The sequence below is a fragment of the Amphiura filiformis genome, unplaced genomic scaffold, assembly GCF_039555335.1.
Source record: "Amphiura filiformis unplaced genomic scaffold, Afil_fr2py scaffold_25, whole genome shotgun sequence".
Classification (NCBI taxonomy): domain Eukaryota; kingdom Metazoa; phylum Echinodermata; class Ophiuroidea; order Amphilepidida; family Amphiuridae; genus Amphiura; species Amphiura filiformis.
The window spans coordinates 1391671-1409782 of record NW_027305489.1 but is presented as its reverse complement, the minus strand read 5'-3'; the positions used below and the strand labels follow the sequence as shown (position 1 = coordinate 1409782).

Here is an 18112-nt window from a genome sequence, read left to right as displayed (position 1 = left end):
CTTCATATCATAACATGTTTACTGAATGCACCATTGTATACACACCAGTCATAATACACAGCACACATGGGTGAATTTCATTGTGTTCCACTTCAAATCGTAAAATGTTAAATCGAAAAGCTGTTATTCACACAGCAGATGATGTTCAGATATGAGTGTGGGGGAATTTAATGACATCTCTTTGGAACCTCAAGGTAGTAAATTGTGATTGTATTTCCAAAACGTACCAAAAATGTTATTTTGAGCGGTATGGGCACATTTACAAAATTAAATTTTAATTGTTTATACATTTTGTTGGTGCCAATTTAGGGAGGTGAGTTTCAAATGGAGCTGTTAATGTGATCATTCCATTTGAAATTCATACTCCCCTGTGCAAGATATTTCCAAAATCCTCCACAAGGGAGTTTGGATTTTAGATGGAATAGCCCAATATATGACTTTGATAACCTTTCTGTTAGTCACATTTTCAAGAACCACCTAATCTAGAAGAAATCTGTAATAACTCACCAGGATTATAAGTCCAGATGCTACCCATAGGATTCACCATATCACTGCCGATGCTAGGAAACCCAACTGGTGTCTTCCTCTGTTGTCCACGAGATGTCCTCTCATTGCCGATTGGTCTAGGCAGACGCCGGTCTTGGCCGATGGCAGGGGGAGGATCAGGCGTCAAGGCCACTGGACTCGGGGGGTGGTAGTGCCCGGCGTGGTGAGGTGCCTGGGGATATAGGGGAGCTGCTTGTAGACATGACAGTGGTGGGCGGTGTTGGTGGTTGGGCGTGTGATGTTGGAGTGGGGATGGGATTGTACTGGGCGTTGGCGTTTAGGGAACCAAGCGAAGATGGATAATCAGGTTGGTCTGGGATGCCGCTGTTGATGTTCATGTTGTACGGTTGCGATGACGTGAAATTAGAGCCTGGTGCCCCATAACCAGCATTGAGAAATGCCGCGTTGACTGAGGGTTGAATCTGAGCTTGTATGGTGCTGCCGATGCTACTGCGTTTATACCCCGGAGCTTTGGCCATTTCCGGTGCCGAGAAATTCACTTCTCCGTTAGTCTCCATCCGTGGCATCTGCTGTTGGTTCCTCTGCTGAACAGCTGTTCCCCAGAAACCCATGCTGTGCGAGTTTGAAGGCTGGTTGAAGAGACTGAAACCTGTTGGGTTGAAGCGGACGTGGCACTTGTCGGAACTGGCTGCTGGGATAGCTGCTGCGCTGAATTCATGGACTGCACAGGTGAGAGAGTTGACTGCGACTGATTACCGGCAGATGCAAGCGAATTTGCACTTGAGGATTCTGCTTCTGGCTCACTGGTTTGCTCTCCACTATCTTTGATGCAAAGGTTGGAGGGTTGCCTGTGCTTCCTGCATTACTTGTTGGCACCATGCTAGCCGTCTTATTATTTCCTACTGGTACTGAATTGATTGTTGGAGACTGCTGTTTCCCCTGAGGGAATAACTGTCTCACAGCACCTGCTGACCTTGGGGACTTGCTGTTAGTTACCAGCACCTGTGCAGACGGTGATGTCATGGACGTTGTTGTTATTGTCGACGTAGCATTTGAAGTGCTCGTGTTAGCTCCATGTCTCGATGCCGCAGCCAACGCAGCTGCCGCTGCGGCGTTTTGTCGCTTCTGCGCTGCTGCCGTGGCTGTCGCTGGATGGACCGCCCTGACTTGAAAGCTTCCCCAACCTGTAGTCGGCACGGTGGCTGCCTGCGGGGAATTAGGTGTGAACTGCGTCAGCGGGATACCCGTAGGTCTGAACTGTGGGATGGCATTAGGAAAGACAGCCTGTGCCAATGAAGGGGCATAGGTTGCACTGAGTGGTACACTCTGCGGTGCTACAGCTTTCAGAAGCCCCTGATTTCCTTTGGAAATGACATTCTTTATACCCGACATGGCAGTTCCAGAGCCTTTGGAAGTGGTCGAATTGCTCTTTGAAGGAGGGTGGTTGCTGGACGAGGCGTTGTTGTTAGTAGACGCATGATGACCGATGCTTGAGCTGGAGTGAGAGTAGGTTTTCTTGAGCTTGCCGACAATGTCAGCGATATCCTTATCAGGATCTTTGATGAGCTCCATTATTAGTTGATGCGCTTGACGGGTGGAATCGGCAGAACCCCTGGAAGTAAAAAGAACGTGTTGGACACATTGATTAGTTCTGGTAGGTTTTTAAAAGATGTGCTTCACAAATTTCACGAATGTACCATAAAGACAATTACCAGGAAACAAGTCAAATTCAATTTCATTATGTAATTATGGCTTATGAATGAGAAATTTGAACTTTAACCCTCCATATCAAGCATTAATTCACACATCCCCCACCCCTACGAACACACCCCTACTTATAAACACCTGCATCACTTTTTAATACCTAACTGTTAACCTTGCACACTCAAAGTTCAGCCCCAAACCATGGATCCATCAGATTCTTACTATACAACAGAGACATGACCCTACAACCAGCTAATACATGTCCATATATGCATTTTTACATTGTTTGCATTATGTTGGTATATAGTGGGAACGCCTGACGTCCTCGGTTGCATGTGTGTGCATCCTCGTTTGCAGGTCTTTACAAACCTACCCACACACACATACACCCCTACCTGTTAAACGTGCCAAACGGGGATATGTGTGTGTTACTATCCAACCGAGACTATCCAAATGCCCTATGCTATGTTGCATTGCATTGCATTGCATATGAATTATCCCCACTTTGCTGGAAAAAATCATGTGTGTTTATCCCCAGTTAGATAGTATGGAGTCAGATTGGTCGGATTCTGTACTATGCAATAGGGGATCTCACCCCCTTATGCAGGCCCTATGCCAAACTAATGTATTTAGCGCACTCTACGGGTTGTATAGCCCCATTAGCGTGAAAAGTAAACCAGGGATATCCCCAGTTTAGAATCAGAAATGTATCCCGTTTTACGCACGCACAGTTGCACACCCACAAAACCAGCATTAGGCCAAAAAAAAAAAAAATTGTTGTGTTTCCTTCAACCTTCCGGTCCTAAATTCTGAAAAATCAGGGTCGCAATTTTTTTTTTTTTTTTTTTTGGAATGATGATTTTTACAGATTTGTTCAAAAAATCAATGTTTTTCACTTAAAATTAATATTATATTGAAAGACTAGTCTTTAATTGATGTCTAACAGGTATCCAGAAGTCAAAATTGACAAATGTCCCTAATTGAAGAAGCATTATTTAATATTTGAGGGATTTTTAAAATCAGAAGGTTAAAAAAAAAAAAAAAAAAAAAAAAAAAAAAGAAATCCGACCGCCTGACCCAACTTTCCCATTTTTCCAATTGAGGGCAACACAACAATATTTTTTTTTTGGCCTTATGTAGAGACAAGAATGTTTCTAGGTAATTATCAACTTGATAGGCTAAGAAGACTCGGCTTACTTGATATTGATGGTCCTCTCTCCTCCTTTATTCTGCCTGTCTACATCAATATGTGCACCGGTAGATTCTCTGATAGCATTGATGTTACATCCTCCTCTTCCAATCACTCTGCTGATAGCTGAGGCTGGAACGCTAACCTTCTTGGACCTGAGACACACAAAGGTAAACGATACCACAATGAATAAGGCTAGTGGAAAGAGTGATGCTGTTCATTCTTTTTACACATACTATGCACATTTCTTTAAGATATGAACACAAAACAAGAAAAGTTTTACTGATACATTTATTCTGTATACTTCAATACCTTACTGTCACCAAAATCCTTCAATTGATGAATTTCCATTTGAATGACAAAAGAGCAAATTCCAAAAATGACAATATTGACTTTTCCTCAAACACAGCAATAATGAACATAGCGTCTGTAACTGTCACACCACAAGAAGTTGAATTCAAATGGATAGAAAATCACTTTGCAGGAGTGATTAGCTGATTTTGTCATTTGGATATCCATTGTGAATTTCATCAAAAATTTGCCCCTCATTTGTAAAGTTATGATGTGCAAAATTATGCTTTTGCATGATTCTATTAACAGAACATATACACAATAGTTTACTCAAATGCTCCCGGAAATGCTAATGACTACCAAATCAGACACTTTCATTGCAATAGCCCATGTGTTTCCATAAACACAATGCAAGTAAACCCTTTGCCTTCTGACAACAATCTATAATCTCTTATCTATCCTCTTTTAGGGCTTGCCCCAGTGATAGGGTTATTACATGAGGGATGCTTACCCTACTTTTTTGACACTCACAAGTGTATGCCCCCCCCATCAGTCTTTTGATAGTCCCCACTAAAAATCTAGAGTTAACTAGGCAGCATAATTCCTTTTACAAAATTCACATACTTAAATCACCCAGCGCATAATTACGCAGTACCGCTACTTGGCTGCTCACTTCATGTAGATTACAATCAATAACAATATTTTAAAAGCCCCTCCCACTGCAAAATGACAGTGCATACTCCCTGTAAAAGGAGTCCTACTTTAGTAGATATTCTAACAAAATTCCTGGGCATAATTGTTAACCCCTTACCTTCTAACAACCTCTTTCCAGCCATCATCCCTCTTCTGTCCTCTCTTAGGGCTTTGTGCAGTGAGAGGGTTATTCTTGACACTACCTCCTTCAGACTTATGACTGCAACCATGGTGGTGGTGATGATGGTCAGACCTACAAAAAGAACACAAACCAATAACAATCAAGTTCAGAGTCTTTGCTCCTTCCACCACCTACCAAGGTATGGTGCTGTTCCCCATCAACTCTTCAGATATTAGAAAAAAAAACACCTTACCAAATTAGAACATACTTAATACACCCATCCACACATACGGAAGGAATGCACTATCGCAAAATCCACCCTTCATTGCTTAAGTCAGGGGAATAAAAATTGGCAAAATGTGAAATTTCAAATTTTTACAAAACTTCAACTTACATGGAATGCTCCCCAATCTTGTCCTTGACTTTCTTCTTCTGCCTGTCTTTGTCCTTCAATCTCTCCTTCCTATCCATCAATGATGATGACGACCCCACCAGCTTGGACACCTCCATCTCTTGTTTCTTGCGAGTTGTTGACGGATGCTGATCGCTGATCACCTTGCCCTTTGGTTTATCGATGCTTACGACGTTACTGCTGCTGCTGTTGCTGCTACTGCTGCTGTTATCTTTGGTGGTAGTGGTAGCTGTTACCTGCATCGCTGATACAGTGGTCTTGACTTTGTTGATGGATGTTGTCGTCCTGATGTTCTTACCCTTCTTGGCGCTACCGTTAGCCATGGTGGTTGTAGGTTGGCTGGTGGTCAGTACCTGACCGATAGTGGTGGTTGTGGTGGCTGTGGGAGGCTCCATGGGCACTGGTTCTTCAACTGTGAACAAAGCGATCAAATCAAATTGTGTTTGTGCAAGATCATTGCATGTGTAGGAATCACTCAACTATATACTGTTAATACCATTGCTATGTAAAGTCACTCCCTAGATTCTTCTACATTGAACTTGATGTACACAGAATAATAGCTTTAACTTGTAATGTTACAATTTTTTTTATAAATTTTACATTTGTATATTTGTTGCTTAACTAACAATGCCATTCTGAATTCAATCCTTTCACACAGTATCTCGTCTTGAATGACTACTCACTCTGTGGTGTCGGACTCGGTGACTTGTCTTCCTGCTGGGCATCCTGGTCTTGAGAAGGATTAGTTGTGACCTCCTTCATCTGCTTTTCTTTCTTCTTTTTCTTCTTCTTTTCTCGTCGCTTGGCGGCTGCAGCCTTACGACTCTCTTCTCGAGACTGAAAAAAATAAACCAGGGCGATGGTTTTATTATGTTTGATGTGGGATGAAAAGTTACAAAATCATTATTTTATTCCTCTGTTGGATTTTGGTTGTGTTTCAATGCTTGTGCAAAACACCATATATCAAAATTACAACTTTCAATTTACTCCCAAGAGGTTGTGAAGTTTGATGTAGTATCTTATGAAATCCCTATTATGATACCAAAATCATGTTGAAAGTCCCAAAAAGGTATCAAATATTCAAATTACTTCTGTAAGAGTCATAGATATGATTAGGAAAAATACTTTGGGTCCTTCAAAGGGGTGGTTTTACCCACTTTTTTTAGCCATTTAAGGTCATTTTTGACACCCCTTGCACAAGCAAGGTCACTTATCAAAGATTCAAGAACCTCCCTATGGATAGACCAATGGGTAGACTCCTCACCTTTTCAGATTCCAACTCCTCCAGTAGGATGCTAGCATTCTTGTTTGCCTCAGCTGCTTGCCTGTCTTTGGCTGCCACGATGATCTCCATACATTGATGGCACTTCTTTAACAACTCCTACAAAAACACAAGAGTACATAAACTTGGTTAAAATGTACAAAATGGCAAACAAAATGTATCGCAGATTATAAACTCAAGTTTATAAACTATACGGTGTTTTTCCTACTAAAACACAGAGTTTATAAACTTGGGTTAAAATGTTAAACCCAATGCATCACAGATTACAAGTGGAGCCCTGGAAGGACGCAATGGGCTATTCATGTTACAATTCATACACCTCCAATGAAAGACATGACCTTAATCTCCCATGCCCATGACTTGGTTGAGAATGTCAATGAAGTTCAATAAACAAATATACCACAGAAAATACCACAGTAAATACATATTCTAAGCATTATCTTTAATGCATGACATAAGCTGAAGTACAAGCTGGTGAAGCTACTAATTAAACGTAAGACATCATGGTTATTTTTTAAATTTTTAGTTAATATTGCCACTATTTTGTAAGTGCCATGTGTCATAAACAATGTCAATAAATGTTGGAATTCAAATTTTATTTTGACATCTGCAACCTTTTCTGATGTTGATATAATTCCATGTTGATAACAGCACTAATGCCATTGAGAATCTCTACCGTTACTCCCAGTATGCTTTCCCATAGGCCACCCAATACGCCCAACATTATACTACACAGTAGGACTACAACTGGTCAGTTTAACCATGGAAATAGTAGATGAGAAGGAATCACAACGAAATCGATCGCCTGTGACTAATCCCGCTTATCTATTCTTCATTACAAAGGAAGAGGACTCAACAAATTCCCTTTGAGGACACTCATATTGCCGCCATCAGCGTGATTTGGTAGCATAACTGGAAATTCATAGCGATAAATCTTTGCGCACAAAAATTTTTTGAACCGGTTGTTGTGACCTTAGTTGATGAAGCGCACTTTTAACGTTCATTTAGACTGGATTTTATAAACATTTGCAACAGATTTCTGCATTTTCAGATGCAGAGAAGTCAAAACAATACAAATATTGGGAAATTTAATCAAAATACGTTGTATTTTCGACTAAAGACACTTTAAAAAGTTTTACATTTTGTAAGGATAATCGTATTTTCGCTGACCCCAAATTTAATTAAAATGTAAAGGTATAAAACAAGTTGTTCCGATTGTTTCCGAAAAATGGGAACAGATTTTATCATAAGACAAACGGAAAATCAAGTCTATCAAATTGCCTTCACATGTGCCCCAGACCGCCCACATAGGTAAATTTGCCCCTAAATGTTTCAAATATATGACTTTCTACTTCCGATTTTGGTAATACATCCTTCCCACAAGGCATTATTTTTGGCTATGTTATCCCATCTGTCCCATAATGCATTCATATTTCCCGCCCTTTCCTGCTCACAAGGCCGCATTTAGTCCATAGCATTGGTCGCTTGACTGCAGCTTTAGAATTGAAAATGTCATGTCATAGAAATGTTACATCACCGATGACCATCGTGTTGGGATATAATCCCGAGGATTATGATATAACTATAGCGGTTGACGTGTATAGAAAGGTCAATGTACATGTCGGCAATGTGATTGGAACTTTGATGATGGTTAGTTGTGATTCCTTCTCATCTACTATTTCCATGGTTTAACTATCACTTCCAAAAGTTTTTTCGCTCGATGGCTTTAAGCTCAAAAGACAAACCAGACAACTTCTTGATGTAGTGATAATTATTACACATGTGATGTGATCAAGCGAAATCAGTCAGAAGTTGGAAATATTGATTTTCAGACATAGCCAATCAAAGGAAATAATTTCTTTTGTTGGATATTGTTTTGAAAACACTTCAACTGTTCATGTCTTTGGAACTAAATGTTCAATTTCAATGGGGTTTTCTGCAAAATGTAGCTTTACAAATGATTGATGCAATCATATAGAAAACTGAAAATTAAATATGCCCGGCATCAGACTGATTTTGCTTAATCACACCCCCATATTATTTAGATATGAGCATACAGCAACCAGTACTTTTCATATGAACACATACCTTGTCTGAGATGGTAGCAATAAATCTCATACACTCGGTATCAGACGGGAACTGATTGACATGTTTCACCATCCAACGTACCACCTTCACATGACCCTGTCAAATTTAAACAAAGTGTGTTAAGTTTTGTTTTCCAGCACAACCGTTAACTTGTATTGATACAAGTCTTTCAAAACCAAATTTTAGAACAACATATCATGCAATATTTTATTGTTTTATATAAAGTAGTAATATACAACATGAATTCCTATATATAATTTGTTCAGATTTAATTTCTCCAAAATGTGTTTCTCCTAAATTTGCATTAATAGCGTGTCTGGTAGTTCCGATTCAGCAGGTGCGGAAATGTATGGTGCTGTCTGATTTGGCAGCTACATTAATAAACTAAGATCAGATCTTAATATAGGGTCTCGTCTCAAGTTGAAGATAACGCCATGTTGGATTTCGCAGTGACAGTTTAGAATTGCGCGCTAGCCTAATCTCGCGGGGCGTATATACACACCTGGAAGACTAATTTCTCCACACTGATTGCATGCTGAGTCACTCTCAACAGCTCTCAACTTGAGACAAAACACAGTATAGGCACGAGTCATAACATCATGGATTGATATAGAATGGCGTACAGACAGCTGGACGCAGCATCTATGCCAACTGCCCTTTGCATTACTGATGCACGCTTTTGTGAATTTCCGCAGCCATAAGTTTGGACTTTCTAGTCGCGCACAGTAACAAAAACCAAATAATTCTCACATATTACGCCCTGATCATAGTATACATATCTCAGATATTTTTCCTTACCTTTCTAAAGGCTGCCATAAGACAAGACACTTTCCTGTTATCTTGGCTATCGATATCAGCACCAGCATGAACTAGTAGCTGCACCACATCAAGATGACCACCTGTTGACAACAAAATTATCATTGCTGGTTACTTACTGCATCAACTGAGCAATGGACTCAATGGACTGAGCAATTATTACTCATCACAAGAATAATGACAAATCAAACACCATGAAATTATTTTTTCAGAAAGGAATAATTGACTTCATGCAAGTTCAACTTGTTGAAAAAGGGTTTGTTGATTGTTCTTGCTATTCACACTTGAAATATTTTATATGATCAAGCACTTACCATTCCCTATTACCCTGGTGATTGGGGAGAGGTGCTGTTGCTACTAGGAAATAATATTTGCTGATAATTTTAAAAAATTGCTCACTTGACCCTCAAAATAATTATGTGATATATCCATCTGAGTGACCAATTAAAATACAGCTTCTAAATATTTAACCTCAATCTTCTTCAGCCCTACCACTAGTCTTTTTGTAACCAATCAGCAGTTGGTACTCATAGGGTTAAAATTAGCAGTGAAAATGCAACATATAAGAGCAAATAAAAGTCCTTACCATTGCAAGCTAGCCACAGCGGTGAGTTGCCCTTCTTGTTCTTCACATCAACAGCTGCACCATGAGACAATAGCAGCTCCACAAATCGGTAGTGACCCTTGTCTGCGCGATGGTCAGCGCCGTGTCACTTGTGACGATGGGACAGGAGGTGCGTTCACGTCTGCACCCTTCTCGATGAGAACTCGTCCGACGTCGGCGTAACCACCAGATGCGGCTTCCATGAGTGGGGTTAAACCAGTCTGAAAATGTAAGGTATTGAGTAGCACATGGTTCAATTACGAATCCAAGTTATCAAACCAACAAATACAATCGTTATTGCATTATTATTTATCTGCATTCTCACAGACGGCCATTTGGAATTTGCAGAAGAGTATTAAATAGCTCTTCTGGAGCCTACAAGGAGAGCTGTTTAGAGCATTTATCATACGGAAAGAATGGTCAACTAAGGAGAGCTAAAAATCACTCTCCTATATCAGATTTAAGGAGAGCAGTAGAGTGATTGCTCTCACTCTCCTCAAAAAGGCAGTCCCTGCATTCTTTAGCAGCTTGAAACTAAGGTAAATGTTTACAATCCAGTCAAGTTGCTCTTTCAACTTGGGGTATCTGAATCTTATTTGCAGTTTTAAACCAAGGTTAAGTTTCATGTGCCAGACTGCTCATCTCTCTTCCAATACATGTAGGATGTAGGGGAATCATTACACCTGCACAGCGAGTCTGTTTAAGATCATGGTGCTACAGGGGTTTGAACCCGTAACCCTACGATCATGAGTTGGACCCTGCACTGCTGCCTTCTCAATACACACATCGTAAGTTGGTTACCATTATCATCAATTTAGAAACTTTAGACAAGTTCACAATGTTATTATTGTCAAATGATCTCAAGTTTATTCTTATTAAAGAGATCATCCAATGGAAAAATGGACCTTACATCAGATAACTATTTAAATTCTTATAACTCATCAGATAATTTATTATAATTATGCATCCCTGCACTAAATGTTATACATTTCAATTAACACTCATACCTTTGCCCGATGTTCCACATTAGCTCTACGGTCTACCAACAGACTAACCACCTCGGTCCTGCCTTGGAAACAGGCTAACGTGAGGGCGGTATTGCGATTGGTCTCAATTTGTGCATTGATGTCACTGCCCATGTCCAGCAGAAGTTTCACTGCTGCTGTATGGCCGTTCATCGCCGCTAGCATGAGTGGGGAGATGCCAAGTTTACTTCCAGTTCTGAAAGGGAAATGATGAGTTAACAAACTTTAGCAAATATCCGATCCTCTATGATTGGTAACATTCCACAGTATTTTCCTTCCTAAATCTTGTTATTATTTTTTGCACCACCATTTGATAAGCTGATATATGATAAAGTTTTTGGTGCAACCCAACGTACACAGAAAATCCTAAATTTAGAATTGAACCCATTCCTCTGAGTAAGTGGACATTTTTATGTAATCACCTTTTGACAGGGTATCTTTTGCATATATTTTTTTAATATGATACTGGGACTTTTGCCAGTATTTTAAATTACAATATTAGCCTGAAGGAGATTTGGTTAACACACAAAAAAATGCAAATATTCGGAAATGTGTTGAATCAACTGAGCTAGGAAAAATATTGGGAGAGGTTTATTTTCTTTGGTTATCGAAGAATATATGTGATGCGATCAAGCAAAATCAGTCGAAACTCTGAAATATTGATTTTGAGATATAGCCAAACAAAGGAAATTATCCCCTTTTGTTTCCTGTTGTTTTGGAAACTCTTTGATTACTCATATCTTTGGAACTGGTTGTTCAATTTCAATTGGGTTTTCTGCAAAATGCAGCTTTGTGAATGCTTTTAACCATACTATAAGAAACTGAAAATTTAATATTTCTGAGATCCTACTGATTTTGCTTGATCACATCACATATATAGAAAAGAGGCTTAGATCAAAAAATGCACATTTAATACCAGTACCCCTGTGCACATACAAATATAATGTTACAATGAGTATTCAGCATGTGGGTACATTATGTACATATCCTACATAAAAATGACAAAGGAAAAATTTCCTACGTTAATATCAATCCTTCATTCTCAAGTTTACACAAAATAATAAGATATCAACTGATTAAGTTGGCCCATATTGTGTTCACAAATTCAAATTTGGTTAATTGAGAAAATAAATAATTATCTCAATTTTTCATAGGTAACACTTTTTGTAATGATTTGCTTATTTGTTAAGATCATCAAGCCAATCAATTTTTTCATCCAAATTGCAATCCTTACCTTGAATTGATCTCAGCATCGTATCTTAAGAGTAGTTTGATGATGTTGACATATCCACCAGACGCTGCAAGACTAAGAGGGGTGTAATCTGACACATTGCGATGTTCCTTATTGGCACCACGGGACAACAACAGGTCTACCACCTGTTCCAGGAAAAAAAAGAATATATTGTAAGAAGCTGACACAAGAAACATAATGTTAAAATGGAAATTTCCAAAACATATTACTCCCATTGGTAAATGTGACATGATCTTAACCAAATCAAAATTTAGTTATTACATGTCTATATTTGATCAGCTCGTAATCTGCTGTCCTTATAACATCACAGATCAATATCAATACATTTTATTTCAAGAATCGTCTTGTGACATCTTGCAAGAAACATCACAAATTATTGACCCAAGTCCTATTCGCTGGCATAGTAAACGTTAGAATATGACTGTTGCCAAGTTAACTAGCTCATGTTTTCTTTCTTACGAACCACTGATTGAAATGATCACAACACAAAGCCTATGGCATATCATAATTTGGAACAGGTGTATGAGCCTAGGCTTGAACCAGTAACCAATGGTTACGAACGTGCACTACGGCAGCGAATACTATTGCTTACTTTAACACACAAAATGTAGACCAGACCGGTCAACTATGTCACTCTTAGTGTGGGTCTAATCTTCGCCGATTACGAGCTGATCAAACTATATCTTGCTCAGTACCTAGGCTTACTGATGTTAAAATCCCCATATGCCTGGCATACTTGGTTGCAAAGTTATGAACATTTTATGAACATATGAACATTTTATAATGTTCATTTGTTATGTTTGTATTGTATTGTTTTTGCACCTTATCTTTGCCTATATCTCAATTTCATTATTGCTGACTTTGGTCTGATTGGATAAGATTATGTCACAAATATGGCCATTGCATTTGGGATTCCAGAGATTCCAATGTTTCTGTGTTATGGCTCTAAGTCAATGAAAACATGTCTATCTTGAATGAAATAATATGTACACAAGAGAAATCTGCAATTCTAACAGAAATGCAGGCTTTAGAAGGAACTCTCAAAGAATTGGAAGACCTAAAACCAGTTTAATATACACAATGTATTCATGATTTGGAAGAAAAATGAGAAATGCCTTCAAAATGTTAATTTCACCTCATCCCTCCTAGTATGACTCAAAGTATGTATGCTATCACAGCAGTACCAATGTACCAACAAACATTGTATACTTACATCATATCTGCCACCAGAACAGGCCAACGAGAGGGGAGTATCCTTGGTACGCTCTGACTGTGCCTCGATGTCCGCACCATGATTCAGGAGGATCTCTACTGTCTTGTAGTGACCTGCTGTAGCTGCCAGGATTAGCGGTGTAAAACCTAACAAACAGAACATACGCTTGTTTAAATAAACTCCTACTAGAATTATTCTTTACTTGTGGTTGTCAAAAGTTCAATCGCTAAGATACAATTTCTCTTTACAATTATGATTTTTATTATTGTATTTATTTTTCAATTTTATGTTGTTGTTAGAACTAAGATCCTTGAATCCGTCTATTTAGATGATATTGTCTTTTGCAAGGCCAAGACTTGAAATTCAAAGACACAATCCTGATGCAGTAGTCTACTCTGAAGAAAGTAGACATTCTTGTTTCAGAGTTTGGCAAATTTAATCAAGTCATCTTGAGCAAATAAAGGAAAATGGACAAACCCACACCACAGCCCATAGGTGTGTGTATGGATTTCAACTGGAATAGACTATTTGCCCCTCCATCAAATCAGCAAAATGCAAACATGGGTGTCTATGATCTCCATTTTAATTGAACTGTCTTACCTTTCTTATCCCTATGTTCCATATTAGCTCCCTTGTCCAGCAGCATTTGTACCAGCTCATCATGTCCACCGGCGCACGCAATGGTCAACGCAGTGTCGTGGTTACTCTCCGTCTGCGCATCAATCTCCACGGGAGGGTGAGGCATAAACGGAGCAGCGTCAAACCCTGCCCCTGGAGAGGCCGGGTCTGACAGGTGACTGGAGGGGGATTGATGGGAGGTGGTGAGGGGGAGGGGGGAAGACACTCTACAGGGTATGGATGGTGAATCACACTGCGTGCCTACGGATTGAGTTTGAGGGGCAGGTTTCTTGTTCTCGGCTGTATGGTTGTCGTCTGTAATGCAAAATGCACATGATACTGATTAGTTCTCCCGCCGGGTCAATTTATTACAACTAGAATTTTAGAAAGTTTCTTTTATGACCTTAAAGTTTTTGTTTCACATATGTACTTAACCTATTATACACACTCAATATGCTTAACCAGACTAATATTTCATGCCACAATTAAATTTCGTAGGAATCACATTACTACGATTCACAAAACAGTATTGGTTATTGTTCTTAAACTTGATTTCAAATTGGATTTTTGTAGCAAATTTACAACTTTGCAATGTCTAATTTTACACAAATTTCATCAAAATGTTGATGCAGACCAAACCAGATCTAAACCAGTGTTGAAAACAAACATCTTGGTTTTCTTTAACCATAACCTACCTCGTTCTCCAGTATCATGCAGTGAACAAGCCGGTGCTGCCACCATCAACCCTGCATCCACATCAGTGCCATCTCCCTCTTCATCCTTTTTACCTTTCTTCTTCACTACCTCTACCTCCTCCTCATAGTCTACATCATCGTCCTCGCCATCAATTAGACCAAGATCTGAAGGTGGTTCCATTGTTCCCAGTAAGGTCTGCATGTCTGGTAGTGGAGTGGCAGCTGCCATTTCTGCAATTCGTTGAAGGTTTGCCACATCTTCCGCACTGAAGCTGACCTGGTTGCCAGCGTCAGCCATCTCGGATGCGGTTTGTCTGAGTAGCCGCATCGCTGGTGAAATGCCGTTCGGGAGGGAATCAGAGCGGTGGGTGGGACCTCTGCACCAGGCGGTGTTGTATCTTCTAAGACAGTATCGATGCCTCCATGTTCCATGGCTGTACCTACATCATGTCTTTGAGAGCTGAGATCTTCTTGGGAGCTGGCACTGGTACTGACGTCTTCCTCTGGTGTGGTTTGGTTTACATGGTTGAGCTTTATCTCGCGCATATCCAATGCAGAATCATCGATATCCTCTTCTGCACCATCGCCAATTCTTGGACTAACTGTTCCCACAGAGTTTGCTAGCGTCTTGTTGTTGTTTGCTTCAGACCCGCTTTTGCCCTCTTGCGTTGTTGACACTTGGCCTTGACCCATAATGACATCGCCTGCAAGGCGGAGGAAACGTTGAAGTCGATGCGTTTGCTGCCCTCTTGAGGCTGCAGCTGCTAGCGCTTCTTGACTCAAGTCCGTCAGCGACTGAACTTTAGTCACATCCATCCTCTGCTGCAGTTCTCGTTCCACCTTCTGCAGCTCAGCAATGATCTGCTGCTTTTCAAGAATCTGCTCTTCGGCAGACTTGGAGCGTTTGCCGTGTGGTTTACCGATCTTCATGTCCGGTAAGGATTTGGCAGCTCGTTCGAGGATGGATGTTGGGAAGTTAGTTGGGAGCACAGAAGCAGCTATCTCAGCATCGAGGTCTTCCGTTGAGGAGGAGGAGGTGGGTTTTCTTTGGCTCAAGTCATCAGTATTGGTTGGGGAGGTATGAGTAGCTGCTGATGAATCAATGGAAGAATCTGTGAGAGTAAAATATCAAGAAGACAAAATCATGACCAATGTTTACATCTTTCAATTTCAATGTAATGAGATTGACAAACGTTTGTTGTAATTACTTCAGGGAAGTTCAGTCTGCCACACAACAAATAGAATTAAGATTTTCAGAAAATTACCAAGTTGAAATGTCCAAAGATTTGACCAAAGTCATAATATGCTTCACCTCCTTACACAACCTCATGATGCTCATTGTTTGACCCATTACAGCTAAAGGTATCTTACTGGTAATATTTTGAAAGTGGAGATTTAATGCTAATTTTGCAAATAATAAAATTCCCATTGTGACGATATGAAGAAAAAATAAGTTAATTTTTCTTATCATTTTCTTCACATTTTGCAAATTTTAATCACCAATATCTAAGAACTAATCTGGCTAACATAAGGTAACTTTAAAAAAAAAATATTCTCTTGGTCAGGCTGACATTATACACAAGGGGAATGGTGCCGAGAAAGCAGTGAGCATGTGTGTCTGGCTGCATGTCTTCTTTGCTGACCAGGTTGCTTTGTGCTTACCCTGAAATTTAATCTAAAGGGTCAACATGCCTGGGTGTCAAGTTTTTTGATGTCTATTTTCTTATGCTTGGTTAAATTTTATGATTGCCAAATCCATAAAATACTCACTAATTTTAGACTTTCGCCATCTCGGCTGATGGCTTCTTCAGAAATGACCATTGGGATCCACTTTTCCCTTGGTTTTGGCCGCTGCTTCCGTGATTTTCTCATCTCTCGGAGGCTTGGTTCTTATAAGTGGATCGTATACATGGTCTAGAGAGTAGCTGCCGATGTCCCTGTTGACTGTTTTGTCCCCCCGCCTTCTAATCCAAATCGCTTCTCTGATGAGTCTTGTTTGCTGGTTCCCGTCTTTTTCAAGTAGCTTAGGCTCCTCCCAATTGATGACATGGTTCTCAATGGCAATGTGGTCGGTTATGGCAGATTTATTTAATTCCGAAGTTGAAACAGTTCTATTTTTTCTGGTGTATTTTCTGTTTGCGACTTTTTCCGCATCAGTTAAAATATTTTTTGATGAAGTGGGTGTTGTGAATCGAAATTCAAATATTGGTCGGTATGTGTTTTCTTTCTATATATACCAGAAGCTTAACTGTACCATCTTCCTTTCTCACAATCAGTGTGTCTAGAAACGGTATCTTGCCATCACACTCTTCCTCATAGGTAAACTTGATGTTTCCTGTTGTGTCTACCGTGTTTAGGTGCTCAGTTAGCTGTTCTGTAGTGTCTTTCTTTATAATTTCCAGGACATCATCAACGTAACGACGCCATAGCCGGGGTTTACATTCTAACGGAGCGGTGGCGATGGCCTTCTTCTCCAACCACTCCATGAAAAGGTTTGCGATTATCGCACTGACTGGACTTACCATTGCTGCGCCGAATCTTTGTCGGTAGATCACCCCTCTGAATGTGAAGTAGGTAGTAGTCAAGATGAACTCTAGTAAGCCCATAATGTCGCTGGCAGTTAAATTAGTCCTATTTGATAATGTTGTGTCTTCTTCTAGTCTCTCTCTTATGATTTCCATTGTCTCCTGAATTGGTGTGTTGGTGAATAAAGCGACCACGTCGTGGCTATTAAAAATCTCTCCCTCTTCCACGAGAACGCCAGACAGCTCCTCTGCGAGGTGCTTTGAGTTGATGACATGATGTTCTGATTTACCCATGATAGGAGACAAAATTTCCGCCAATGCTTTTGAGGTCTGATATCCAATACTGCCCATGTAGTCCACTATGGGGCGGATGGGGTTACCCTCCTTGTGTATCTTAGTAGTACAATACAGCCTGGGTATTGTTTCCGAAGTAGGATACAAAAGTCTGTATTGGTTTTCCTCAATCTTCTTTTCGCTTTTCAGTTTTTGGAGCAAACCTAGAAGTTTCCTCTTATAAACTGGTGTGGGATCTGGGAGAAAATCACCGGAAGCAGCGGCCAAAACCGCGGGAAAAGTGGATCCCAATGGTCATTTCTGAAGAAGCCATCAGCCGAGATGGCGAAAGTCTAAAATTAGTGAGTATTTTATGGATTTGGCAATCATAAAATTTAACCAAGTTCAATTTCTACAATCCTACAAATGCATCTATTTCATATTTTCTTATGTATTTTATTGTTTTTTACTCCATATTTTTACCTTTATTTCAGTTTCAAATTTGCCGCTTTTGGCCCCCATGGACCAGAACGTGTCACATATGGTAAATTCTTTGCAATAATTGAAATATTTATATGATCTGTTTGTATAACATCAGGCATTTGTAATGCTCCCTAAGAGGAACTTTTGTACAAACAGATTTAGTGTAATAAGTTTACTGACCTTGTTGCCTAGCCTCTTGAGTTTCTTCAGGATGCTTATCGGGTTCCTGTGGAGGGACCACCGTATGAAGGGCTTGGGTTGGCACTCGAGGGATCTAGAAAAAAATTGTATTACAATTGATATAGATGTATCAAAGTGCTT

At 39.9% G+C, this 18112-nt stretch overlaps 1 protein-coding gene across 1 annotated transcript in view; it reads right to left on the bottom strand.

The window, feature by feature from the left end:
- LOC140143639 (ankyrin repeat domain-containing protein 17-like) overlaps positions 1-18112 on the bottom strand; it is a 65009-nt gene that overhangs the window by 6922 nt on the left and 39975 nt on the right. The window contains 20 exon segments of the mRNA XM_072165455.1: positions 508-691; positions 693-1210; positions 1251-2119; positions 3409-3555; positions 4503-4637; positions 4900-5329; positions 5601-5754; positions 6182-6298; positions 8288-8383; positions 9086-9186; positions 9690-9797; positions 9800-9815; positions 9818-9928; positions 10715-10928; positions 11967-12109; positions 13198-13343; positions 13798-14130; positions 14511-14845; positions 14848-15622; positions 17972-18065. Coding sequence (XP_072021556.1) covers positions 508-691; positions 693-1210; positions 1251-2119; positions 3409-3555; positions 4503-4637; positions 4900-5329; positions 5601-5754; positions 6182-6298; positions 8288-8383; positions 9086-9186; positions 9690-9797; positions 9800-9815; positions 9818-9928; positions 10715-10928; positions 11967-12109; positions 13198-13343; positions 13798-14130; positions 14511-14845; positions 14848-15622; positions 17972-18065 — 5026 coding nt within the window.